Genomic DNA, 26,806 nt, shown 5'->3' on the forward strand with positions numbered 1-26,806 from the left:
GTCCGTGGTCCATGGTAGCCTCACTCTGCCAGTTCCTCCCACTGCTGCAGCCTTTCAGATGCATCCCTAAGTGTGTCACATCACAGAAACGCTCTGAACGACCTTGGGCAAGCTGCTCCTGCCTCAGTTTCCCCTTCATCCCAGTTATCAGCCCCTGCGACGGCATCTGGAATGACTTTCCTCCACCAGCAGAAATTGTTTATTTTAGAGGCTGGTGATGGCTTCTCCCCAGTCTATTTATACACCCGTCGCCCAACCGAGCGCTGGAGATGAAAGCTGCGTGGCTTCCCAAAGGAGAAAGAGCCATGGGAAGGGGAGTTGCAGCAGGCACATTAGTGCTGCCGCCGCTGACTGCCGGTGTTTGTAAAAACCTCCACGCCAGGAGACATCAAAGAGGGTATGGCACCCTCGGCTCCCAGGCAGCGGGGAGGTGAAATGCCCTTCCAGTTCAGGCATGCTTCAGAGTTTGCTAAAAAAAAAAAACCCAAAACCCACTTCTTATTAATCTGCGATTGAAACCGTAATTATGTCATCGCTCTGAACAACCCCATCGACAAGTTCGGGCACGGGGAGAGCCTGAACGGTCGAGGCTGGCGTGCCGTGCACAGCCCAGCCTGCCCTCCTCTCCCGTGCTCACTGTCGGGGTTATTTATTTGGGCTGGCGGATTCCACCGTGGTCCACAGCGTCCTCTCCACTGGGGCCAAAACCTGTGCCGGGGTCCTGGGGCAGGAAGGGAGGGGCAAAGCTTCTCGTGGGAGACGTGATGGACTCGCGTGGTGGTCACTGCCGTAGTCTCGTGGTTGTCCCCCCCACCCTCGTGCCACCAATCTGGGCCCCCATCTATCATCACCGCCTTGCCTTCACCAAGGTTGGCTTCCTCCGTTTCACGCCTGTGTTGGCATCCCTTTGCGAATGCAGGGCTCAACCGCTTCTGCGGGGTGCTTAATCCAGACAGCAGACCCTCAACGCAGCCGGCACCTCAGCCTGGGGGGGGTACCTGGGTCCCAAAAAAGGCCTCGGTTTCTGATGCTGCTGGTCTCCTACCACCCTAAATGCCACCTCGGGTGGTCGGTGTTGCCCCTATGCCGCACACAGCCCCAGGAGCCAGCACGCATGGGGCATCTCTCATCCCAGTAATCCCCCAAAACCACCTCTCGGAGCTTTTCTCTCCCCAGGAGCTGCCACCTCTTCAGGTGCCCCTCATCCCCCGGGAAACCAACCCTGCTCCCCCAGCCCCACGCTTGCCTCCGTTTGCTCCAAAAATGCTGGTTTCAGCTTTCATTGCTCTCAGATGTTTTTTGGACCTTATTAAATAACATTGCAAACGCTGATGTTAATTAAAATTCCTCCTAACCGCTCCCTGCTCACCCTCATCTTGTAACCCCTCCTTAAAACCTCATTCATTTTTGGGACCTTCCCAAGCCGAGGCTCTCCAGACCCAGCTTTATTCGAAGCGTTTCTCCGTGCCACATGTCTCCTCCGTAAAAAGCTCTGAGATGTAAAGCACGGTCTGCTTTTTCTTCATCGCCATCTTACTATCATTTTGTCTGTCCTTGGAGCTTAAGCTTGAAGAACATCAAAAGGATTTATCGCACTTACGCTGGTCTTTATCTGTGCCAGGAACGCAAGAGCCCGCGCTATCGACAGATACATAACATCTTGTGGAAACAAGTCTTCGTCTCCTGCGCTTGGGGTTGGTACTGGTTATGTCTCTCTGAAAGATGACATTTTAGGAACCAAGTTCCCATCTGTTCAGCATTGGACCTTAAATATCTGGAATAATGTCTACTAAATCCCTGGGGTTTGCTGTTAGTAATCTCTGCTGTAGGTTTTTTGGTCCCCTGCGTGTGCGGGCTGTGTGTCCTTTGGAGATTTGTTAGCCTTGCTGGAGGAGAAGACGTCTTCCCTGCAGGAAGACCAGTCTGCAGACAAGGGAGAAAAATGCTAAAGAAGTGAGACATTTCCTTAAATTTCAAAATGCAACCCAATCAAGGAAGAAAAATAAACTGAGTAATAGAAAATGGGGCTGGAAGAGAGCACTGAAAATCAGCTAATCTACCCCTAAACCCAAGGGCAATTCAGCTATCCTTAAACCACCTGTGATCGGTGTTTTTCCAACCTGTTCTTAAAAATCTTAAATGCAACTCGACTATTTTTTCAGGCAATTTTTCCAGGCCTTAATTATCCCCTCCGCTGGCAAACTGCCCTCCGTCACCCCGGCTGCATCTTCCTTCCTGCAGTTTAAGCCCGTGACTTCTTAGTCCTTCCTCTGTGATTATGAAGAGTTTATTTCCTTTCTCTCGGTAGCTATATTTTACGATTTACTATGTCCCCTCGCTGTTTTTTTTTCTCCTCTAGACTAAACAACCCCAGGTCCTTCAAGCTTCCTTTTTGGGATATCTTTTAATTTTCTAAGCACTTTACACGCTCTCCTCCAGACTCCCTCTATTACTAGTTCACCACCTTTATTACTAAATCATTATCTAGCATTCATTAGACATTACTTATTCAGGTAAATGCTATTTATTATAATATCTTTATTCTTCTCATTATTATAGAATATAATAGCTGTTGTCCAGCCATCTGCCAGCTCTTTATGGCTTTGCAGAGGTGAGGGATGGGTGTGTTAAGAGCAGTTATTCTCGGCACCAAATTGCAATAGGACCATAGGGAGCTCGGAGGGTTTTAACGAGAACCAGCTCAGCGGTTTCCAGACTTGCCAACCGTCACTCAGACATGCTTGAGGACCCCGTTCCCGAAGAGGTGTGAAACACGCACCAGAAATTTGTGGTTCCTCTGAGGTCTACATGGTTTTGGGGAATCTCTGGACCGGTCCAGTCCCGACTTGCAGGGTGCCCTGGAAAATCAGGGTGAAGACCCCAGATTTGTGCTGGGCAGGGAGGAGAAGAGCAGCCAGGCCAAGCGCTAAATGAAAGCGGGGACAAGAACACCAGTTTTTATCTGTTTTCAAATGATGTTTTTCTCCACAAAGGCATTTTGATAAGAAAAAGTATTTTGCGTTATTTATTGCAATTAGCTCTGAGTATACAGTTGACTCCGCTGAAGATAAGGACCCTGGAACTGCCGAAACAGCATCACCAGTGAGATAAGCAACAGCCATCAGTGCACAGCGGGTTTCCGTTTCAGACAGAGGACGTCAGACCCCCCGCTAGAATAAAAACGTCCAGCCCTACCCAAACACACGCAGCCAGAAATATTTTTTCCAGTTGAAGACCTGGCCTGGGATCTGTACGATAAAGCAGCGAATTGTTGTGTGTGCACTGCGTATCTGCTAAGGATGTTTTGAATGCAAAAACAACACAGTGCCTTTTTTTTTTTTTTTTCTTTGCTTGGAAGGTATGGTTTTGGGGGAGATGTCTGCACACTTTGCAGAGGTTTTGGTCAAAGAGCTCCATTTACTCTCCTGTAGATTTTAATTCAGGCCATTTGAGACTAAAATACACACTAAAATACACCTAAGTGCATCTTCAGTGGCATTTAATGGTGTCAGCGCCATCAAGGGTGATGATCCTGAATCCACCTTTCTGAGGCTCAGTTTCAAGCCTACCATTGCTTAAAGAGGTGGCAGGAGAGGAGGTGTCCCTGGAGGGGACATCGTTCTGGAGTAGAGACACCGCCGTTAATGATGGGCAGAGCAGTGAATTGCCCCCAAAGCCCTGCTTGCCGGAGCAAATAAGTCGGATCTGGGAAGTGGTGGCTGATCCCAGGGGAGTTTGGGCCTCTGAGATGCTTAGTCGTGTCCTGTGAGCCCATTACGTGAGAGGGAGAAGGTGTTCAGGTATTAGGGAAACGGGGGGAGTAGAGGGCTGGGGAGGAGGCATGACTTCCCCTGAGGGATCCTGGTGGTTTTCTCACTCCTTGCTTCACCTTCCTCCTCTTTTTTCCCCCCTTTTTCTCCCTCCCTCAGGCCAAGATCTTTTCTTTTTTAAGTTCCAGGTACGTTTGTGAAGTGACCCTTAGACCAGGCTGGTTTAGTTGAGCAAAGCCCCCGCCAGCCGCTGCCGATTAATTATTACTTCCATCCTCCTGCTTCTCAACCTTGGGAAACTGCTCTGTATTGGGTAATTTTTTTTTTTTGTTGTTGTTCACAAATGGACAACAGTCAAAATATAACTTGCCTCAGGCTTAAAAAAACCATTTCCTACCAAAACTGCGGGTTGGAGACAAGAAACCCTTTTGGAAAGTGGTCCATGGATGGAGGGATGCCCATGGGGATTTCCCACATCAGAAGCGTAAATTAATCTGCACCAGGGCAGCAGTATTTGGGAGCAAGATTTTGCGGTGACATTAGTGGCCTGGCAAAGGGACATGGCAGAGGCTGGTTGTTACGACACTGAGCACTTCAGCCCTCGGCACGATTTCCATTGGCACCTGCGTCGGGAGCCAAGCGGGAGACCTTTGCTCAGCTTCCTATTAACCATTTAGTTTTAATTAAAGCCATTCACCAGGCAGCTGTCACTGACCAGCTGGGAGACTAAATGGGTGGTCCCTAACCATCACGTCCACCATTTTATTTTTATTTTTTCTCACTAATCTGGCCGGTTTTGGTTTTGCAGAGGAGGGAAGGAGATGGGTGCAAAGGGGGTGCTTAGGAAAAGACGTGTGAGGTTGCGCTGGAGCTTTTGGGGAGAAAAGGGATGAAAACCCTCACTCTGCAGCATGCACAGGGCTGAAGGACCGAGCAATGCAAAAGCCGGCTTAGCGCAGCCTGAACTTGAACCCTGTCCCTGTATATTAGTGTGAATGGCCGGTTTTGGGTGCGCACACCCAAGAAGGAGGGTGAATCAGTCACCCCAATCTCCCTCGAGTACTTGGGTCCCGGTATCACCCCGCTGTCCCAAAGGACTGGGGAGCTTGGGCTGCCCACGTTGCACCCATCCACCATCCACAGGGGCTGCAAGTTCCACTCCGACTGTGTCCCCGTGTCCCCCCCTTGCACTGACATCTCTCCCTTGCAAGTCGAGGAGGGACAGCAAGCAGGGTGACCAGGCTGCCGGCCAGCCCTTATCTCCTTCCTCTGCCTTATCTGCTTCCAGTAGAAATTGGATTGGGAACGGGCGCCCCGGGAGCAAGGTGGGGAGCTCGAAATGGAGCGGCCGATGGGGGAGGCTGATAACGGCATTTCCTGGAGACGGAGCACTTGGGCAAGGACTGCTAGAAACAGATCGCGGGGATGGCGAAGCTGAGATGGGTGAGATGATTAAAAAAAAAACCCACCCCTTCTGCAGTGCTGGATTCCTCATCTGCCTGCAAAACGGCCGGCGCTGAGATCCTATCTGACACCTCGGAGGCGAAACAAAGTGGCGAGAGACCCTGAGGACCTGGGACGACCCTGCGAGGTTGGGGAGGATGGACGATGCTGGTGGCCAAAGCCGCAGCTCCCGTGAACTGGGAGCGAACAGGGCAGCTCACACACCCGAAGCAGCGCAGGAAAAGTGGGTCACGGCTGAAGATCAAGACTTGTCCTAAAAAAAAACCCCACCTGAGGTAGCAAGGTCGGGGAACTGCCCATGGGGTGAGCGATGTGGGTCAAGCCGTGGTAAATACCCCTTGTAGGTAAGTCCAGGTACGGTCCCGTGGGGCCAGCGATGCAAACGTGGGAGGGATTTGCACCAGGGCGACCCGCCGCGGTGTGCCCTCGTCCCATGCATAGGTTGTCCCTTGTGGTAGGGTACAAATCACCCCCGCCGCCCCCGGCGAGCCCTTGGGCTGACGTGGGGTTAGGGTTTGCACACGCGAGGGTGACAGTAAGGGACAGAGGCCACCAGTTGTCCTCTGAAGACCCCGGCTGAGTGCCCTGGGTGGAAAGCGCGGCGGTGCCCTGCCGTCTGGGCTCCCTTCCAGGCTCGTCATGGGACTCCCAGCAAATCCCCCGGGGCAATCCGATCTCCTGGACGCCAGGCACCTATCCCTCCCTCCGACACGTCGGGTTTTCCATGGTTTAAGGTGCCAAAGTTCATTGATAGTCCCGGCGGCTCGGGCACACCCACAGCCTGTGCCACCCTTCATGGGACAACGCGGGTCACCCAGCGAGGAGGAAAGAAAACAAGGTGCAATAGGGATAAAGCCTCTTTGCACCCATATATAAAACCTGGGGTGGGGGCGAATCTCCCTCGTGATGCATCCTACGCAAACACCAGAGAGCTTGTATCGCTGCTAGTAGATATTAGCCAGTTTTATTTCACGGAGCAGTCAGACTTGATGATGAAACTCTGTCTGAAGCTTCACGGAGACAAATGACACATGTTTCCCAGTAGTCCTTGAATGGCTATCAAATGTGTCATAGTTAGGAGCCAGCCTGGAGGGACTTTTTCTCCAGTAGCTCCTATTCCAGGAAATGAGTCTGCCCTGTGCATTCCCTAAATTTGTCAGTGATCTAGGAGGCATCTTTGTTAAAATTAGAAGGTCCGTTTTGGTAAAGCTTCTACTAACTGTTGAGTAATTTAGGAGGTGAAATAACCATACAGTAAAAGTCTCCCATCTGTTCTGGGAAGAGATGATGGGCTTATTGGGAAACACAACTTGCCCAGGAGTGATGCGGTGGCATTTGTCCCTCTGCAGTTCTGCTAGGGGTCCGATGGGAAACCTCCACCACCGTGTCCTTGTGCTGCTGCTTGCACCAGCTCCCATGGCCCATAGGGGACCGTCAGCCCCCCCCCCAGGGAGGCCCCGTACGTGCTCTCTACACCACCCACACACCTTCGCGTGGGTGCCAGCAGCTTGCACAACCCACGGTGGGTCAGGGACATGGAACGCGGCTCCGGTTCCCAGGTCCCTTGGCGCGCGTCCAGGCGAGCAAATTCATCTCCGCTATGGGGTGGCCAGATGAAAACTGAGGATTAGGAGTAGTGTCAGGTCCATACGAGCCCCTCGGAGATTTTGGAAGGTTGCCTGGAGGCCCAGCTAGTTGGCACGGGACAAAACCGTGCCAAAAAGCCCTCGCAGCATCCCCAGTGCAGAGTACTGTGGTGCTTTCACACAGTGTGGTACCCACCAAAACCACTCCGGTTTTCCCCTTTGCCTTCCCATCCTCGGCTGGGACAGACCCAGGGCTGAGCTAAAGGTGGCACAGGGAAGGCTTGGTCAGCGCTGCATTACCCCAAACCCAAATATCTGACATGAAATAGATGCCTGTGGCAGTATATGAGCCACCTCATCACCACCTTGAACTGGAAATACTGCGAGAAGAGCCTTTCTAAGCAGATGAGACAGTCAAACTCCAGCAAAATCACAGAAAGAGCAAGTTAAAAAAAAAAAAATCATCCAGTGCCCCCCCTCCTCTTGCCTCCCTCCCCATGAACTCTTATGAACTTGGAAAAACCAAAACAAAATAGGGCTGAGTTCAGCCTCAGTTCAAGTAGTAGATAAAGTTCAACCTACTTCTAATTTTATCCCGATGGTTCCCACCAGAAAATAGGCTCAGGCACGGCGCCGTGGGGGTAAGCCAGCCCTGACCCTCACCCCTCTGCCAGCCCCCCTGGGTGTCCCCAAAACCCCTCTGCCCACCAGCTGCCACGTCCAGCATCTCCTGGAGGTGACCATGGTGCATCACCATCCCATGGGGCTGGTTGTCTCCTGCTGTGTCCAGCCAGGGCCACGTCTCCGCGTGATGATTGCTGTTGGATTTGCCTTTGCTCAGGGCTCCTCTGGGTTGGGTTTTTTTGGTTTTTTTTTTTCATTGCTTCCCTTAGGAGGGGTGCTTTGATCCAGCATCGCCAGGGGCAATTAGGTGGAGGAGATGGTAATTAGGGGAGGAATTGGGAGGCGATGGGTTGTGCATGGAGGAGCAGGGGGATATGAGGGATATGAGGCTCCCTGCAACCTCCTCGCAGCGTTTCCATGGGTGACATCAAGGCACATGCGTGGTGGTGATTGCATCCCAAAATCCCACCAGTAAAGGGCTTGCAGCAGCAGAAAGTGGAGTCCCTATCCCTGGAGGTGTTCAAAAAACATGTAGACGCGGCACTTCAGGACACAGTTTAGTGGGCATGGTGGTGTTGGGTTGACGGTTGGACTTGATGATCTTAGAGGTCTTTTCCAAACGTAATGATTCTATGATTCTATTCTAACTGTTAAAAAGAGAGAAAAGCCTTGTGCAAGGTGCTGGGGATATAAATGGGAACTGCAGGGGCCAGGCATGGTCACCTGTCCCCAAAAAGGTGAGAGCAGATGGGGACTGGCACAAGGACAACTTGTCATCCCCGAGGAGGAGACATCCTCGGCTGTGGAAAGGGAGCCGAGGTGGCCAAAGGTGACAGCACGGAGGTGGAGAGGGGAAGGACCCCTGTCTGCAAACATAGAGGGAGCGAAGGGAAATTTAAGTTACAGGACAGAGAGCAAATAGGGAAAAAAAAATGGGTAAATTGGGCTGAAAAACAGAACTCAAGCAGCAGAGCTGGGTTATTTGGGCTTAGCCCCCCTGGGAGAGCCCCCGCAGCAGCACTTTTAAGTGCTCACAAAAACAACAGAAATGCAATTTTATATAAAGAATATATACAGGAGGATGTGTCCATGCAATGATTGTAAAAACCACTTGCAGTCTCCACATGCAACCCAATCCCTCTCCCAAATGCTTCACTGCCCCCCCCAAATGAGACTGCATTTATCTTTAGAAAATCAGCACAAACCTTTGTTTTCTAGCAAATGCACCGCATTTTTGTGCTTTAAAAGAAGAGCAGAGCAGACCTGCGAACTGGGGTTTGATTTCTCGCATGAGTTGTAAAATACAGCCCTAGGGATAGACGTTACCTTAGCTGTAAAATAATCCACGAACTGGATTTCACAACCTTTGTCATCCTTCTCTCCCCACAGCAATATTTTACAGCGTTTGCCCTCAAACCAGTTTTTCATCAGATGACATGTGTAATTACCACCAGACAGGTTTTTGGTAACCCATCTTCTGACGCAGTTTTTCCTCCCACCCTCATGCTGCGTCGCCGCCGATTTACCGAATCTGGCCTCTTCCAGACTTGCTTTGAAAGGTGAATTTGAGACCTTTTGGAGCTCAACATTTTAAAATATCAAAAAATGTAATTTCAAAATTGATCTCTGAGCTTGAAGGGTGCTCTTCTCACCCCAGCGTGCAGGTGGCAATAACTACTGGGAGATGTGGTGTTGCTGCTCTGTCCACGGGGCTGATGGATGAGGAGGAATGCCTGGAGGTTTCTGTAGGGTCAAGGGTTGGGCAGGGAGTTTTTGGGAGGGCCAAGTCCCAGCTATGGTCCCTGATTGCCCAGGAGATTTGGAGAGGAGATGATGGTAGGTGGAGAGGATGGTCCTGCAAGGCTGCTGGAGGGGACAAACCTCCAGGAGACTGGCTCCATCCCATTGCTAGGGGCCCTTCTGCAGTGCATGAAAACACAAATTTCCCCTCGGCACCAGTGCTGGGACCTGTTTGGGACACGCTCACCTGCCGTGAGGCAGATCTGCAGCTCTGGGGCATGGCTGGCCAGCACACAGGAAGATTTCTCCCTACCCATGATAGCTCCAAGCTGTAGGAGAACCATGAGGATTCAGGAGATGTTACCAAGGTGGGAAGTAGAAAACACCGATCAGGATTTTTTTCAGGTTTTATCCCATGGACAAAAAAGTGCCAATGACAGATAATTTGGCTGTGGTTGACACATGGGACCTGGGGAACCGCCAGCTCAGCGATGCCTGACCACAGCACGTCAGGCTGACGCTGCTCCTGTCCCACTTGTGCCTGGCATCCTGGCTCCGGATCCCGCACAGGGGGTTGCACATCGGATGCCGGAGCATGGGACTGTGTGCCAGGAAAGCCCAGGCTCCTGCAGAGCTCACTATTATTATTTTTAAAGCTAGGAATGAGCTGCTTCTTCCCCATCACCACGCATAGCACAACAGCCAGAAGGAACTCCTCTCTGGTGCGTGCGTGAAGCAAAAGCCGATGGGATTTGTCTCTTGGATCAGGAAGCCTGGGGATCCCACTGGTACCTCCAAGTACCCCCCAAGTAAAACCCACGCTCGGTGCTGCCTGCAGGAGTGTGGAAATGGTCTCCATAACCACCCATTTGGACTTTGCACAGGTCCTAGACACCAGGGAATCTCACGGACCGCTTTCTCCACCTCTCACGCACATGCAGACACTCGCTGCAGGTCAGTTCCTCAGCTGGCTCTACTCACCACATCTCCACCAGTTGCAAAGGCACTCATCTGCTCCAGGACCCGGTTTCTTCTCTACAGCTCCACCATCAATGACTGCCGTGGGGTCACCAGCAGCACCAGCGGGGTCTGTGCAGCTCCCTCCCTGTCTTGGCATGTTCATGTCATGTGTTTGGACGTCTAAGACCGACACGCGTGGGGACAGACATTAAATGCCGAACCATTTCCCTCTGGCAGGTGATTGCTTCCATCAGACCTTTGCCACCTCCCGGCGTCGCTTTCCCAAAGTGGAAACTTTTGATGGGAAAGGTCTACGGGAAGTTACTGAAAAGGTCTGTGCTAATAAACTCCAAGCACTTTGTTTAAATGTTATTGCTACAGCAACATAACATACATTGAAACAAAATGCTTTGGTGAAAAACTCGGACAATTTAGGACAGAATGGAATTCTGAAATCTCGGCATTTCTCTTGAGAGGCGCTTCGCATTTTTTTCCCCATTAACTCTGTGGCATGGCTACAACTGGTGGGAAATGGTTAGCCAGCTTTGATCCGGCATGGGATGAGGCATCGATTTAGCATCCAATCCACCAAGGCTTTGCCCTTCGCAATGCCGCTAACCCCCCTCAAAGGCTGCAGCTCCGAGGGGAGCGATGCCTTTGCATGGGCCGGAGGAAGCCAAACCTCCCCAAGAAGGCTCCGTTTCGGTTACCTGCCGTGGGACCATCCATCCTTGAGACCCTGCGCTCATCTTTAACGGCGAGGATAACCACAGCAACTCTCCAAGAGTTCCAGGCAGTGTCTGAATCCCTGGAAATGTTTAAATCATTAAATTACAGCCCAAGGATGGGATCTTTTTTGCAGAAATCTGGCTCTAGGAATTAATTCAGAGAAGTCCTGAGGAGTAGGATAGACATAAAGCTAGGCTCAGTAGTCACATTTATGTAGCCACAGAAGTCTCTGGCTTTTTAATTAGTGATCGCAGCATAGGATCCAAAAGGAAGAGGCCATATAGTCCTGTAATGTGCATTACTGTTTTAATATCACTGTTCTTCTTGTTGTACCCCAAGCAATAATCATTTAAGCTACAGTTCATCTTGCAAACACGGCAGCAATGCTGTTACATTAAGTGTGAACGTACTCTGTCACTTAGGATTTATCTTTGTTACCCATTTTGCCACCAGCACAAGCATTTAAAAACTCTGCTTATTATTCACTATTAGAAGTGGAGCCGCTGGAAGAGGAGAACATCCCGGCTATTTGCCGGTTTGCTGTTTTAGGAAAGCCAAGCAAACTTACTCTGATTCCTGGGGTTTCTTTATTTGCTGCTGTCTGGGGTTTTGGCAGCCACGAGGAATTCACAGAAATATTCCTGCATCTCGAAAGCTTCAGATCTGCCGCAATGACGATCCATTTAATCCAAAATCTTACATTTACTGCAGGTTATTTTCTCATTTAATATATCTCAGTGGTCCTGGGGCCCAGAGACCATCCCCGCTCTTGGCTTGGCTGCTCCCAGCCCAACTCCAGTGTTGATGAGCTCTTTCTGAAGCTGGTCCAGATGCTCGCAACCTTGATTTGGTGCAACAAGCCGAAATTCAGCTCCAGCACACCCTGGAGCTGTAGGGTCTGGCTGTAGGTTGGGGCGGTTGATGGGGATGTTTAGGGATGGATCCATGGAAAGGGTGGCTTTGGAGGAGAGATTTGGATGGGTTTATCCTTCATTTACCCACCAGCAGTGATTTGTCTCACCGCAAAACCTTCTCCCACCCAGTTGATGCAGCAACAGAAACTATGGGTAGGACCCAGGAGTAATTAGAAGTAACACGACAAAACCAGTTTGTACTGGGTCAGCTTTTCAGCGGTAGATGTCACAAACCAGGTTATTGTTTTTCCCTTTGCTATCACCAAAATAAACCAAAGCAATGTCTGGTGATTGTCTGAAGGACTAAACAGGGCGTTTATATATTTCTAATTTATAGCCTTACGCAAACATCCAGGAATGACCCCCTTGTCCATCACAAGACATTTTGGGGATGCAATGGGCGATCTGCCCTCCCTCACCAGAGGTTTTATGAGCAGTTTGGACAAACTGCCCCAGGAAGGGTGCTGGTGCGGTTGGTCCTGCTTTGGGGCAGAAGGATGGATCAGGTGATGCCCCACATCACGCGTAACGCTGCTTGGTAGGTCATGTCATCTACTTTTTGTGGCAGTACAGAAAAGATCAGGTGTGGGGACACCGTTGTCCCCTGGGCAGGGGACCCAGCCTGGGTGCGCCACACCGGGGACCTGCACCAGAAATGGGCTTTGGGGGGCAAATAAAACACAAGGGGTTATGAAAAAGGAAAGCAAGCGTCATGGATCGACTCAGTGCCATTAAGGACGTGGGTCACTCTCCACCACCTGACCTTGGCTATGCCTAAGTTACCAACGCGGATGTTGCTTATGATGGCTGAGACCTTGACTGTAGGTAGAAGAGCAGAAAAAGTGAGCTTTTGGGCAAATTGAGTTTAACTCATATAAAATGCTTTGCATGGACTTTGAGGTTAATATCTAGCTTCTAGGAGATGCAAGAGGAGATGATCCCGAAAGCCACAGCCCCACCTTCTTCCACCTCCTTTTCATATTTATTTCTCAGCTCGGCTGCGTTGCAGTGAGCTCCGAGCACACACACGCGGTCACGGATGGCATTTTGCATGACTACTTCAAAAGTGGGAACCGTTTCACCTCTAATTTTCTGGCCGGAGCCCGATGACACACAGGCACAAACCGCTCACCTCCAGTGACATGCAGGGCTTCCCAGGCCAATACACACATTTCAATTAGCCAAAAATTAATTGGCTTGGGCTAGAGAAGGGTTTTCCAGAGGAGACTTCTTAGAAAAACTGCTTTTTTAAAGTTTTTTTTTTTAAAGGAGGTTGAACGCCGTAAAAGGCAGAAGTGGTTTGCGAGCCCTCATTGCTGCTGCGTGCTGTAGCGTTGGGTGAAATGGATGTGATAAACAGGGGATTCTCCAACAGACCCCCAGGTCCAGCCAAGGTAGAACATAAATAGATGGGCAATTCCTTTAGGACAGAGGCTGGGGAGCAGGGGAGCAGCTGGCTGGGGAGGCAGAGCCAGGAGATCCAGCCCACTCCATCACCCATGGACCTCCGAGCCCTTTACACCGCTCCCATGGGCTTCATCCTCACCCCCATGAGAAATGATGGGGGGACGGACCAACTTCAACCGGAGCCGCAACACTGCGCAGGATCCAACCCGGCGCCCGGAGCATGGGATGAGCCATCCCCACAGAGGGAAGGATCAGTCCCTCTGCTACATTTCCAAGCAGACACCATTAGGGATTTTTCCCCTCCCCGCCCCATATCTTCCTTTTTTTCCATCCTAAACAAAAGAAGGGTCTCTCCCAGACCAGCACAAGTAATAGCGCGTACCCACAAAACGATGGGGAAATGTCAAGCTTTAAACATTTATTACTCAGATGATGCATTTTATAGCATACAGTGGGTCTGGATGTTCTATAAACAAAGACTGAATTGCCACAAAGAGTTATTAGCTCCCTTGTTTTAACAGTCTCTGAAATGCTGAAAATGATGAGTTCGTGTTTTCTCTAGTATGAATATCTAGTCTTTATTCTCCCCAAAACCTTCTTCCTTTTTTTTTTTTAATTTTTTAAATTTGTTTTTAAAGCGCTTAGTTTAACAAATATGATTAAATTAAAAATGTCGCTTTTTCAAATGCAAATAAATACATTAAAAAAAAATAATGAATTACTAGCGTTCAACTCCGTGTTCTGCAGGACACCGCAGCTCCCTTGGCTATTGACAGTGGACTTCGCAACCCTTAGTGTCATTTCTCCTGAAAAAATACTAAAAGTATCACTGGGACTGGCTAATAGCTAACACCAAGAAGAGCAAAATTAGTGTAAAGCCATAAAATATCCAGTGGGGAAAAAAAAAAAACGTGTTTAAGATTTTGAGAGACTTCCAAGTGAGGGATGTTATAAAAATAAGCATGAAAATAAATCATAAGTTATTCTGACAAGTTTTCCTTCAAAGCCATCAATCATGCTAAGAATAGATACTAATTAATCTCCTTTGGGGAAGAGGGGAACTAAGCAAATCGCTTACTTTTCCCTTTTCTTCCCCATTTTTGTTTCACCTCCATATACATGAGACTTCTCCAGAGGGGTGAAATCCCTCTTGGGAAACCGAGCAAATCACTTGGCGGGTAGCAAAAAAACTCAGTTTGGAAAGAATTTCACCGTGAATGTGGTGAATTAGATGCTGGGGAGTCTGGCAGGGAGCCGGCAAACCTGCTTTGCATCCGAGGGGGACTGGCACGGCGGCGGTGCAGAGCATCGCTCCTCGGCAGATGCTTCAGACACTCGCCTTTACACCAGCCCGAGGTTTGGCCCCACACATATTTGGCCCAAGGAGGTTATTTTCCCCTTTGCTGATGTAGCTGTATGTAGAAAATATATTAAAACCCCCAAGTGGATAGTTTTATTGAGCAGCGAAGATCAAATCTGGCTAATTCGGGGAGATGTAGCCAGTGGCTTCACACCTTCAAAAATGCACATTGTAGAATTACACTCTTTGGTGACTGTTTCTAAAGAAAGCCAAAAAAAGAGAAGAAAATACTCGATGACATACCTAGGTGCTCTCACCAGGAATCCCAAAAATGTCCCAGTGCTGTCCCCCATCCTGCCCCATCAAATGACCTCCTGGTACCTCTTTTCCCAACACGGTACCGTGGTTAATGATGCCACGTGCCCACCGACCTCCTACTGATAGACTTCAGAAAGATACCATTGGCAGCATGTAATTTTGGGGGAAAAAACCCTGTTTTAGGTCAACATTTTGATTCTCATATCAACGGAGCAACTGACGTACCAAAGCGGTTAATGGCTGGATGAATGTACATTAATAGCGGAGATAAATGGCAAGACATTAAAAACCCGACAGATTTCACATAAAAGTTCTTCGGTGGGAGAAATCCTGGTGTTGGAGGGGAAAAGTCAAGGGCAAAGCCTGGTTGGTGGGGGTTGCAGGATTGCACCCCAACGGGAAAATTGAATAAAGCCTCATCGCTGGTAGGGGGTAGGGAAATGCTTAAGCACAAACACTGCCACGTGGCTTACACTTCGCCTCTGAATGCCTCCTGATGCACTGATGGGTGAAAATTCAGGTTTTTAGAAGCAATGTCTCCAATTCTCTGGGTTTTTCTTTTTTTTTTTTTTTTTTCTTTTCTTTTTCACTACAACCCGAGAGTGAATTCTGGGGGAAAGGGAAAGGAGATGCTGCAGGGGCCGGAGCGGTGGTGTGGATCGCTGCCGGCAGGATCCCTGGCACCCTGACCGATCAGGCTGTGCCTCCGTTAGAGGACTTCTCTGTTCTTTAAAAAAAAAAAAATCAAGACAAAACTCATTTTCAGGTCTTCTCCCAGAATACTAATGCTGTGCCTGGGCATGCTGCAATGGGTGTTAAATCCCCTTCCCCTCTGCTCCCTGAGAAATCAGGGAGCAGGAAAAGCCAAGAGCAACGGGCGCAACCCTGAGCCTTGTAATACTGATGGGCTTTGCTGCCTTAATCAAGTTCAGCTGCTCATTAATACTATCAAACCCCATTGCTACTAACAAAGCTGACCCAAAGCAAGGCGCTGTCACCATGTGAAGCTCCCAGGCTTCAATCCACGAAGCAGAAATTAATTTTCCTAGACAAGTCCAGCGCATCCAGCAATAATTTTGCTGCTTTCTGGGTAGACAGGAAAATTGAAGCTCCTGTTTCCAGCTTGCTCCTCTTGCTCCATGTGCGGATTAGAAACTGCATCAGCAGCCAACCAGAAGAAAATTCAAATAATATTGAACCGCAGCATCAGGACTCTTGTCTCCTGCAATGCATTTTCTGCTGAAAATTCCTGCCCTTTGTATTTTTGCAGCGAAAGCTTCCTCCCCATCGCGGACAGACCAACACATTCATAAGGCACCCGAGAACATACTGCACATCCAAAGAGGTTGGGGTGAAATCTCTCTTCTCTACAAGCCACCAGAAATTCAACATTTTGCTTGGAAAAATGGGTTCGAACTGCTGAGATGAGACCCAGCTTGCCTGGTCCGGGATCCGTGCATGCCGGCACTGTGGCATAAATGCTCTTCTTGTCACTGGGAAAGTAAACTGAAAAATGGGATGAAAACAGGACGGGCTGCCGGCATCGTGCCTTCCTTGGCTCCTTTTCCACTGTGCAGATGGGATGGGGCAGCTCGCGCCCCCATTAGGCTTCACCAAAATAAGCACCAGAAGTGATTTAGCAGGTAAAAGCATCGCTAGCAAGCAAATAAGGAGACCACCAAGTCTTGTTCATGATTCAGGGAGCGATGCAATGGTGTGGTGCGTCCCTCCATACCAGCCTCCTAACGCTCCGGGCATTTCCTCGCCCATGCGGCATCTCGGCATCACCCCCCCTGCAGCCGCTCTCTCCCTCGGGATGCTCCAGCATGGAGCAACCTGGGGATCCCAGAGCAACCCAGGGATCCCTGAGCAAACTCTCCTCCACTGAACACGTCACCCATCCCTTGAGGACATGGTGCCACTTACACCGACCACGGGACAGAGCCGCTCCTGCACACCGCACACCTAGAAACACTGGATAGCAAATTCAGCTAGTTAGAAGCCAGGCTCAAAACCTCTATTTTTGGCTTTTCCTATTTTTTTTCCTCTTCTTTTTTCCTCCTTTTTGCTAGTCACATCTTGTCTTCTCTTTCCCAGTCTCCAAAGAAGAACATCAAACCTTCATTTCTCCCTCGCCCTGTACATTATTAGGCCCGACTATAACAGGCCTGGATTTAAATGTATAATTACAACCATGACAGTAATTACAATAAAGCACTCCTTCAATGGAAACGAAAAAAATTATTACAAAAAAGATAGATGGGTTATAGTGGCTGAGGGATAACGGCGACTTGAACAGCAAGAGCCACAGAATCCCCTGTTTCTTAGAGCTCCCAGCTCAGAGGACATGTTTCTCAATCCATCGAGGAGTTTACTGGCAAGACGATGGTGGCTACGTTACTTCTGCAGTGGCTTTTGGACTCCTTTAAAATACTCCTTCTGCTTCAGCATCTTCACGTAAACCATTAATCAGCTCGCGGGAAGGCGTTGCTTTCCCCGTCTCCGAGCTGCTCGCAATTGTCCGTTCAACGATACAATAAAATAAGAAGAAAATACAAACGCTCGAGAAAAAGAAAACCCAGTGCAAATAAGAAAGTCATCCCGCTCTCCGATCTGCTTTCAAAGGGGTGGCGAATAGGGGGGACACACAGAAAGTCAAAGACAAGGGGGGGGGAACCTAACGCAAGCCCCGCTCGACAAAAGCCATCAATTATGAGCGTCTGGTGTAGTGTGTGTCTGGCTTTGTCCTCCCGAGACATCTGCTGCCTGCTGTCTCCTGCCAGTTGGCCGGGGCAAGGCAGGAGGACGGCGTGAAAACAATACTAGCCCCCACTTGGATTCGGGGGGTTTTTTTGTTGGTTTTTTTTTTCCAAATTCTCCATCTTCTTTCGAAAGCCAAACAATAACCCGGCGGGATGCGTTGCTGCTGCTTGAGCAATGTGTTCAGAAAAAGAAACCCCTAAAACAAAACCACGGCGGGGAAGAGGGGTGGCACTTGGCGACGCAGCTGAAAAAGAAACATGCTTCTCCCTCCCCACCCCACAAACGTATTCTCGAGCATGCTGGGGTTTGGTCTGCTGGGGGATTTAAATCGGAAAAGCTCTTGCTGGATCCCGTCGAGGTGCATGTCTTCTTCTCGTCCCTTCCCACCCCACCTTGCCCTGCCCCTCAAGCCGTCAGTTTTTGGATGGTCTTGTTGTAGTACTGCGTGATGGTGGGCGTCAGGGGGTTCCAGTTGTTGGCGTGCAGCTCGATGACCTCCAGCAGCAGGGACCGCGTCAGCATGGACTCGGAGGGACACAGCATCTTGTCGCGTGCTATCGCCAACAGCTCCGTCATCATCTCGGGCAGCTGCTCCTCCAGCAGCCGGCCGGTGCTCTGCAGCTGTCAGAAGAAGAAGGGGTCAACCATGGCATATTGATCCTTATGGGTCCCTTCCAACTTGAGATATTCTATGATTCTATCATTCTATGATATTAAAACAGCTCGCCGGCTTTTACAGACAACCTCCATCCCTCCAGTTCTCCCCTGCTCGGTGCAGCAGGGCGAACAGGCAAGGTTAAAGGCGTCGTGGTTTTTGAAAATCAAAACCACCCGGCAGCAGGCTCCAAGAGCCGAACACGAAGGGCGAGGTTTTCAAAAGCATCCACGCCGGGCTGCTGGAGGAGCGAATGGTTCAGCTCCCACTGACTTCAAAGGCGGCTAAGCTGGATTGCTTTGGAAAAAAAAAAAAAAAAAAAAATCCCACCTAAAAATCATCCTATTGTCAAAACAAAGTGCAGGCTGTGATGTGGTATTCCTGCCTTCTACCTGGCCCTTCATTTACTCGCTGATTCACAGCTGTCAGTGACTCCCAGTCATTAATCGGAATAAGCAGAGCCCTCCTGTATGCATAACAAATCCTGCCCTGCCGAGATCTGCATTTATACCCGTCGTGCCGCTTCTCTGAGGACAGCCAAGGGTTTTTTAAAACAATTACTCCTTGGAGAGCCTCCATGGAGCAGCATAAGCCCTAGGTGGTCCCACAGAGGAGAAGGTCCAAGCTTGGAGAGGACAGCAATGAGTCCATCATCATGGAAGGCTCGTGGGGCTTGAATGCAGAGCTTCCCAAAGTCCTAACCTTAAAAAGTCAAACTCCTCCTTGGTTGCCTGTTGCTTTGCTGAATTTCAACCATTCAGGCTGCAATTTCAACCGCTCTCTGCAAGGGAAGCATCCATCCCCACAGGCCAATCACTTCCCAAAAGCGAAACTCATGAAACTCTGCTATATTTGTACCAGCATTTCTCTGCAAAGCTGCTGCTGAGCACAGCAAACCTCTCTGTGTGAGCCACAGGGCAGCTTTTGCTCCAATACAGGTGTCTTTGTGCTTAAAAAATAAATGCAGGGTGAGATTTGAAGGAACCAGGATGATATAATTTTGTGATGGGGCCCAGCTACCAAACTTTTTGCATCCATTTACATGCATCAAAAGTCCAGTGATAGAGTCTCAAGGGCCATCTCTTATCTCATGGTCATGTCTTTTATTTATTCTGCTCTGGTGAGAGCCCACCTGCAGTACTGCGTCCAGCTCTGAGGCCCCCAACATGAGAAGGACATGGACCTGTTGGAGCAGGTCCAGAAGAGGACACGAAGATGATCAGGGGGCTGAAGCACCTCTCCTATGAGGACAGGCTGAGAGAGTTGGGGTTGTTCAGCCTGGAGGAGAGAAGGCTCCGAGGAGACCTTATTGTCACCTTTCAATGCTTAAAGGGGGCTTGGAAGAAAGATGGGGACAGAGTTTTTAGTAGGCCCTGTAGTGATAGGACAAGGGGTAATGGTTTCAAACTAAAAGAGGGGAGATTCAGACTAGATAGAAGGAAGAAATGTTTTACGATGAGGGTGGTGAGGCACTGGGAGAGGTTTCCCAGAGAGGTGGTGGATGCCCCATCCCTGGGAACATTCCAGGTCAGGTTGGATGGGGCTCTGAGCAACCTGATCTAGTGGAAGATGTCCCTGCTCATGGCAGGGGGTTGGACTAGATGACCTTCAAAGTTCCCTTCCAACCCACGCTATTCTATGGTTCTATAATGCAAAGAGGCAACACGGCTGTTTGGATTTGGAAACATCTAATAGTTGCTTGGCACGTGCATAGCCAAGGACAGAAGGGGCAAAGCAATGAGAACCAGGGTGGGTGGTGCAGGTGCTTCCCTACCTCCATGGAGCAGCAAAGCACAGCGTCTTCCTTCACATCCTGAGATTGCAACAACTGCAAAAGAGAGAAGAGAGAGGCAGTGAGAAATGCATGACCTCCTCCTCCTCCTCCCTTACGACCTTTCTTCCATCTCTTCGTCCGGCTTGGCTTTTGCCACTTCCAGGACAGGAAGAGGGGAGGAAAGAGATTATCGACACAAAAAATTAAGATCAACAGTGATAAAATGCAGGGTAAAGGGTATCACCAGCGTATCCACTGCTGAGAGAGAGCAAGCGGGGCAGAATATAGAGAAATTAGATTAACAACTTTCAAAATAGATTTTATTTAGGTTACATTGCTTTTTTTATCTCATGGCAGGCAATGAGAAAATGCACTCGTTTCACGTACACAGCGACTAAATACAACCATCAGACGACAACATTTGAGCAGCACGGCCCTGGGAGCGGCTGTTTGGAAGGGAAGGGCTCTGCCCAAGAGGCAGCCACCCACCACCAAACCTCTCCGTCCTCGTGGGGACACTTCTAACAGCCACAAAATTACCTGATGGGAGAGCGTTACATCCAATACACCGTAATTAATACGGCTCCTTCTAGACTGATGATACAGTGGTGCAAGTGCAATGGGTTGCAGCGAAACTACAGTGTCTTAGGTGCACCAACTCCAACCCTGCTCTGCTCTCCATGAACTTTGTATTACAAACATGAGCTTGTAAGCACAAGCAACTTTCAAGAGAGATCCAAAATGTTCCTGTGCGTGGCATGGGATGGTGAAGGAAGATGCTTGCCCCTCTCGGTTCAGACTCAGGGCGTGCAGTGAGGGTCAACAGCTCTACCTGGCAATGGCAAAGTGTAGGAGCTCAGCACGTCTCACCCCATAGACCTTGAAACCACAAGCAAGAACCCTTGAAACCAGATAAAAAATACACATTTTTCTTTGTTTTCATCTTTATGACGACTTTGCCACACACACAAAGATGCTGTTTCAGGTATTTTGCTAAAACCACAAGAGAAAGCACAGTTGTTCTAGCTGTTTTTCAAGTAGATAAAATACTGAGATTCTCAATCAGCCAACAAAGTGAGCTGGAGCATTATGAAAAACACTGTACCATGAGGTGGCTGATAAAATTACAAATGCTGGCAATACTTGAAGCTATGACCACTTCCACTCCAGCACCTTGGGTTGAACAAACCCTGCTGGCCCCGAGCTAATCCCTGTGCACGGTGGGGAGCTGAGTGCATGCACTGAACACTAAGAAAAAGCAGAAAAATTGGGAAAACTGGCTTCATTAGTATCTGAAATTCAGCAGGGAAAGGCAAACGTTGGAAAAGTGGTTGGACTCATTAAAACTGCCCATATAAAAATTGCCCAGCATAACTAAATGTGCTCCAAAGTCCCATCCTTTAGTTAAAATCACAATTCTGATTCTCAGCCTTATCATCCCTCCTTCCCATTCATTTTTTCATGTTTCCTTTCCTTTACAAATAAATGCTTATTTGTTTACCAGCTCCACAACTGCTGGAAAATAGCTAGGAAAAAAAGGGGTAATTCAAGGAATTATTGCTCTCCAAGTTTTGTCTTCACCCTCTTCTGTTTTCAGTAGACAGCAGTTTGTTTGCTTTGAAGACGATGTTTACAGCATCTCAATGAGCATGTGGTCCATCGGTTTTTATCTCGCATTAGCCAAAGGTTGAGCCGGGGTTTTGAAGATATGCAACAGTTCCCCCCCTCCCCAGTTTATCTTTCTGCTGAGCTGTTTGGAAAATGTTAGTTAAGCCCAAGCCGCATGCTCTGAGATAAGTTCTCACAAACAGTTCACAGATTCTTTGCAAAAAAACCATGAGATTATTTTAAACCCAACAACAACAAAGAAAAAAAATATCAATTAGGGGGAAACATAAACAGGCAGTAGTCCAGAAATTCACTCCTGGGGTATTTAGCTCGTAAGCATGGCATGAAGCAGGGCTGCAAATTAAATGTATATTCACCTTTCCTATTTTTGCTATTCTTTAGTGAAGAACATAATGTGAAAATTAAAGCAAGAAAAGTGGAGTTAGGATTGATCAGGAAGGACCTATTGTGGCCCAATTCCAGCCCTTCCTCTGGTGTGGTCTCCTCGATGATCCTGCTCTCTGCCAGGGATACGTGGTCAGGGAATGGCTGCAACTTCACTTGGGCTTTCCTTGCCCCATCTTCCCACCTGCAGAGTTGGGACATGCTTCCCTACCTCAAAAGGTGGTTGTGAGGATGAGTATGTCACTGTCAATGCTTGGATATTTGGCTAATGAGGAATAGTCTTACCTACCTATGATGAAACCGTGACTATATCCTACTCCCAGACTTGCGCAGCCACCCTCTGCCTTCACAGTGCCCTCCTGGACCTCATCTGACGTGACTTGGCTGAACAAGTAGAATTCAGGAGCTCCCCCTTGTCCTCTGAGGGACCATATTCTCCCCCTCATCCATCCAGGGACCACGTGCTCCACCTCATCCACTGAGATACCACGCGCTCCACCTCGTCCATCCAAGCACCACACGCTCCACTGCTCCATCGAGGCACCATGTGCTCCACCTCGTCCATCCAGGCACCGTGTGCTCCACTGCTCCATCGAGGCACCAAGAGATAACCAGTCCCAAGGGCCACAGTTCAACCTCTGCCTGTGATATGTGGGCTGGGGAGGTCCACAACCTGCCCACCAAATCCAGGCATGACCCTGTGCAGCAGATTTGCTGGTGCTCTGGGAACCAGAGTCCAAGTCCATGCCCACAGACAGTTGTCAGCCACCTGCATCAGCACAACGATCCGAAGGCAGGAGGATCAGAAAGACGTCACTGTTCCTCTGCATGTTCCTGATCATAACTATGTTTCTAGGATGCTGGAGGAGGGCTCTGGAGCTTCCCCGGGGTGTAGGCACCAGCTTTCTGCTGCTGACCCCTGCATGTTGGGACAGGAGGAGATCAAGCAGCCCAGTTTGCTCTCCCTAGCCTGGCACGGGCACTGAACTGCTGCTGAAGGCAGACAGTAAGGGTTGCACCGCAAGGACCGTGCTGCCTGGGGTCCTGCCATCGATGTCCTCACCCACCGATGACATCTTGCATGTATTTCTCAAAGGCTGCTTCGCCCCATGCGAGCACCAGGCACCCCAAAGCAGCGGGGTGGTTGCTTCAGCAAGAGCACAGCCTTTCCCAAAGCTCTCTGACCCCCATGTGGGCCTCGACGGCACTGTAAGAAAAAATGGTGCAAATGCTTCGAGACCTCCAGGGAAATCGCAACCCTGAAGTACCGGCACTTGTGTGACCATAAACCTGAACCCAACCAATTGCATCCATCATTTGCAATCTCATTCATATTTACTTAAAATATTTTAATGTACACATGCTATACCCATTAAATTAGCACTCCCACATTGAAATTATTATTTATTTAACTATTTATAACCGCTCCTCCCTGCCACATGCATCTGCCCAAATCCAACCATGGGCACCATCCCATCCCTCTCCACGGGGTTCCCACACGGTTCAAACCAGCTGATGAACATGGATGAGGGAGTCAAAAAAAGGAGCACGAAGCAGACAACAGGGCAGGTGAGCTGAGACTCACACGCTTCTCGGTTTAACCTGTAATCATCCCCCGGAGGCTGGGGCTGTCTGCGAGAAAAACTTCCCTTTGCTCTCCAGCCGGTTTCCCCCGTATCGAGCGAAGCCGGGCAATGAAAGCAGCAGTTCCTGCTGGAAAGCAGACAAAGAGTCTGCTTGATTTCCTAAGAGAGGAGGCTGCATGCCAGAATCTGCCCGGCCAGTCATATAATACCCAGCCTCGGTTGCGAAAGGCTTCTCACTTTTGTTTCTGGTGCTGGACTAGCAGCTTTGCAGACTGGTGGAAGATATTGGGCTCCTCCTCTTCCAAATTTCTGTGTCCTGCTGAGAGATGGAGCACTGGGCAAGGTCCTCTGCGAGGCCAGCATGCCTGGGGCGGCTCTGGGTGCTAAATATTTTTGTAAGCAACCCAAAATAAATTGTAAGATCTGCTCCTGGAAGTGCTGCGTGTAGTGGGGGAGCTGCAGTGCCTTGCAGGGTGGCTCCTGAGTGCAACTGGTTTCTGTGGCACGCTACTGGGACCAGTCTCCCCTGGTCTCCGTGGCTCCAAAACCTGCTCTTTACATCTTTGCAGAGGTAAGCGTGGGGTGGGCATGCAACAGCAGCTGATGGGGCAAAGAAGCCCCAAAATTGCAGCTGTGCTTCATCACAGAACCAGCTTGGTCCTCCTGAACGGCAGTGGATGCACATGCATGCGGTGCAGACCATGAGGAGCAAACCAGAGAGCTAAGCCAATGGGATTCATATATCCATAAATATTTGGGTTTATTATCTGCTTTCTGAGATCATCTGGGCTGCTGAGAAGCTAAAGTGCTTACTTGGTATTCTCAGGGGTGCCCACGCCACGAGCAGGACCGGAGAACCTGCCCCACCGTCCCTTATCACCAAACCACGCAGGTTTAATTGTGTTCTTCAGCAATTCTCCCCGAGAGATGGAGTGGGAGCAGCCCAGTGCATACATTACCCTTTCCAGCTGCAACGATATTTCTCCTGCGAGGCACGGTACTAATTATTGTGTATGATATCGCTTGCAAAATGACATATAAGCAACGTTTGCCACAAACTACCTCTTAGCATGCAGTGTTTTCTGATGCTTTGGTGATGACTCCAGCGTGAAAGCACAGAAAGCTTGAAAATATCCACCCAGAGCCACGAAGACATTGGGATATCTTTGAGACCCAGCGAAAGCAGGACTGACCGCAGCCCATGTGCCGCTTGCCCCGGTGCCCCAACGGGCATCTCGGGTTCATCCATCCAGGTGGCAACACACATGGACATCCAGACAGCCTCGGGCGTGAAGCTCCAGCCTCGCAACCGCTCTGCGGTCCCTGCCCACAGGTATGCTTTTCATCTAACGCGTGGGTCACGAGGAGGTGCCTGCTGGTATTCCCCCCGGGGAACATGGACCACGACCGCAGAGGAACCAACGTGTTGCAAATGCGTCATCCTAGTGTAGCAACCAGCTCACTGGTGTAAAACGAGGCAACGGGTGAGAACGGAGACACATTTCGGTTGGGGAGAAGGAAAGAACCAGCTACTTGTGCCACTTGGAGCTTAAGCAGAATGAACGTACTGCACTTGAAAGGGTGCAGGAAAGATGGTGTTTCCCAGTCCTGTTTTTAACCAGAGGAGCCCTTGGGAAAGGCTGTGGTGGACTTTGTCCTCAACAAGATGGATCTGTTCCAGCTCTGCCGTTGGGATCGTCATGGAGACCTCCTTTTATAAGGGGGCTTATAAGAAAGATGGGGCCAGACTTTTCAGTCCCTGCTCACTGCAGGGGGGTTGGACTAGATGACCTTTAAAGGTCCCTTCCAACCCAAACCATTCGATGATTCTATGGTTCTATGATCATCCCCTACAACCGGGAGTGCTGTTAAGGCGCAGGGTATGCTGCCCCGCTGACACAGCTCTGCAGGCACTCTTGGTGGTCTAATGGACCACAGTTGGGGAACTCCTGCCCCCAAAACCTCCTGGAAGCCTCGCAGTCTGCTAGATGGGTCCTCCTGGGAGCACAAGCCAGTTCTGCTGCACTTCACAGGCTCTCCGCAGAAAGACATCAATAGCAATTTTCTGCTTTTCCAGCAGCCCCTTATCGACCTACTGTCGCAAGTCTTTAAGGAAGATGCCTGAGATAAGATCCATGGGACTGCTCGGCTGCTCTGCATGGGGAGAGTCACGCACTTCTCTGAGCTACGAGCAATTGCTACAACTCCACTTTTCTTATTGTCACACAGCATGGGGTTGTGAAAACAGCCAAGACTGGGGAAAATGCAAAGTACAAATGAGGGCGTGGGGGATGAGTAATTACAAAACACTCCACCAGCAAGGCCAGTTTCAGGATTTCTACAATCTGCTCCCATTAGAAGTATCAGCTTCTCGACCCAGGACATCAGAAGGTCAGCTGGGCTGATCCTGCACCCACCAACAAGCTGTGCCAGGTGCCACCTTCTCTAAAGGGGTACCAAGTCCCTCTGTGGGCATACCCTGGGAGCTAGGGAAGTCAGGTGAGATATTTCCCTAGAGAAGAAACAAGTGAGCACTTGGAAAGAGAAACCCTTTAGAAGTCATAAGTGTCATAAGCCCATAAGAAGGCATAAGCGGTATCTTCTCTGCTCACCCATTTGATGCTAAGGTTGCCAAAACACAAAGTTTTAGGGAAAACCTTTCCCTTACAGAGCTGCCTGTGCTGATCTCTGCACAAGGCACAGGTTCTGCTGTGCTCCAAAACGTTATTTGCCGGGCTCCGAAAATGCAGCTGAGCTTGGCGAGGCAGGCTGCGTCAGGCTGCATCCACTAGCAATGGTCCTTCTCTCCGCACGGCCTTCTGCTCACGCCTCTTTGGGGATCTGGTGAAGTCTTCAAGCCCACTGAAGATATACAAGGTGCCACCAGCCCATGCATCTCACGGAGGGGGTCCCTCTTCCCAGTTCCCTGACTGGGGTGGCCTGGTCTCAGCCCGCGTGAGAACATGCTGACAGCAGCTCACGCTGCTCCATTAGGGACAGGCCACCAGCATGGGTCACTGCTGGTCCCACAAGCAGCTGCCCAGAGGAGATAGCACAGGGGGGAAGGAGCTCTGGGCTGGAGCTGCTTGCACTGGCACGGCTGTGTCCATAGGAGGCACTTTCCCTAACGTATTTTGGACAACTTGAAGGAGTTTGTTTGGTGGCAGCTACTCCTTTCACAGTGACGTGCTGCTCTCTGCCGA

The 26,806-nt window shown here is 49.8% G+C and overlaps 1 protein-coding gene and 1 long non-coding RNA gene across 6 annotated transcripts in view; one reads left to right on the plus strand and one right to left on the minus strand.

Moving 5' to 3' along the window:
* Positions 1-1,886: 1,886 nt before the first annotated feature.
* Positions 1,887-7,818, plus strand: LOC138683356 (uncharacterized). Its single transcript, XR_011322930.1, has 3 exons — positions 1,887-2,304; positions 3,953-4,083; positions 5,059-7,818. It is a non-coding gene; the product is annotated as an uncharacterized lncRNA (long non-coding RNA).
* A 5,779-nt stretch (positions 7,819-13,597) lies between these two features.
* CTIF (cap binding complex dependent translation initiation factor) overlaps positions 13,598-26,806 on the minus strand; it is a 143,064-nt gene continuing 129,855 nt past the window's right edge. For all 5 annotated transcript variants that reach the window (XM_069775152.1, XM_069775153.1, XM_069775151.1 and 2 more), the window contains 2 exons: positions 20,005-20,058; positions 13,598-18,196 (listed from right to left, as the gene is read on the minus strand). In XM_069775152.1, coding sequence (XP_069631253.1) covers positions 17,981-18,196; positions 20,005-20,058 — 270 coding nt within the window. In that variant the 3' untranslated portion in view covers positions 13,598-17,980. The remainder of the gene's footprint in view (positions 18,197-20,004; positions 20,059-26,806) is intronic.

This window comes from Haliaeetus albicilla, chromosome W, assembly GCF_947461875.1.
Source record: "Haliaeetus albicilla chromosome W, bHalAlb1.1, whole genome shotgun sequence".
Lineage (NCBI taxonomy): Eukaryota > Metazoa > Chordata > Aves > Accipitriformes > Accipitridae > Haliaeetus > Haliaeetus albicilla.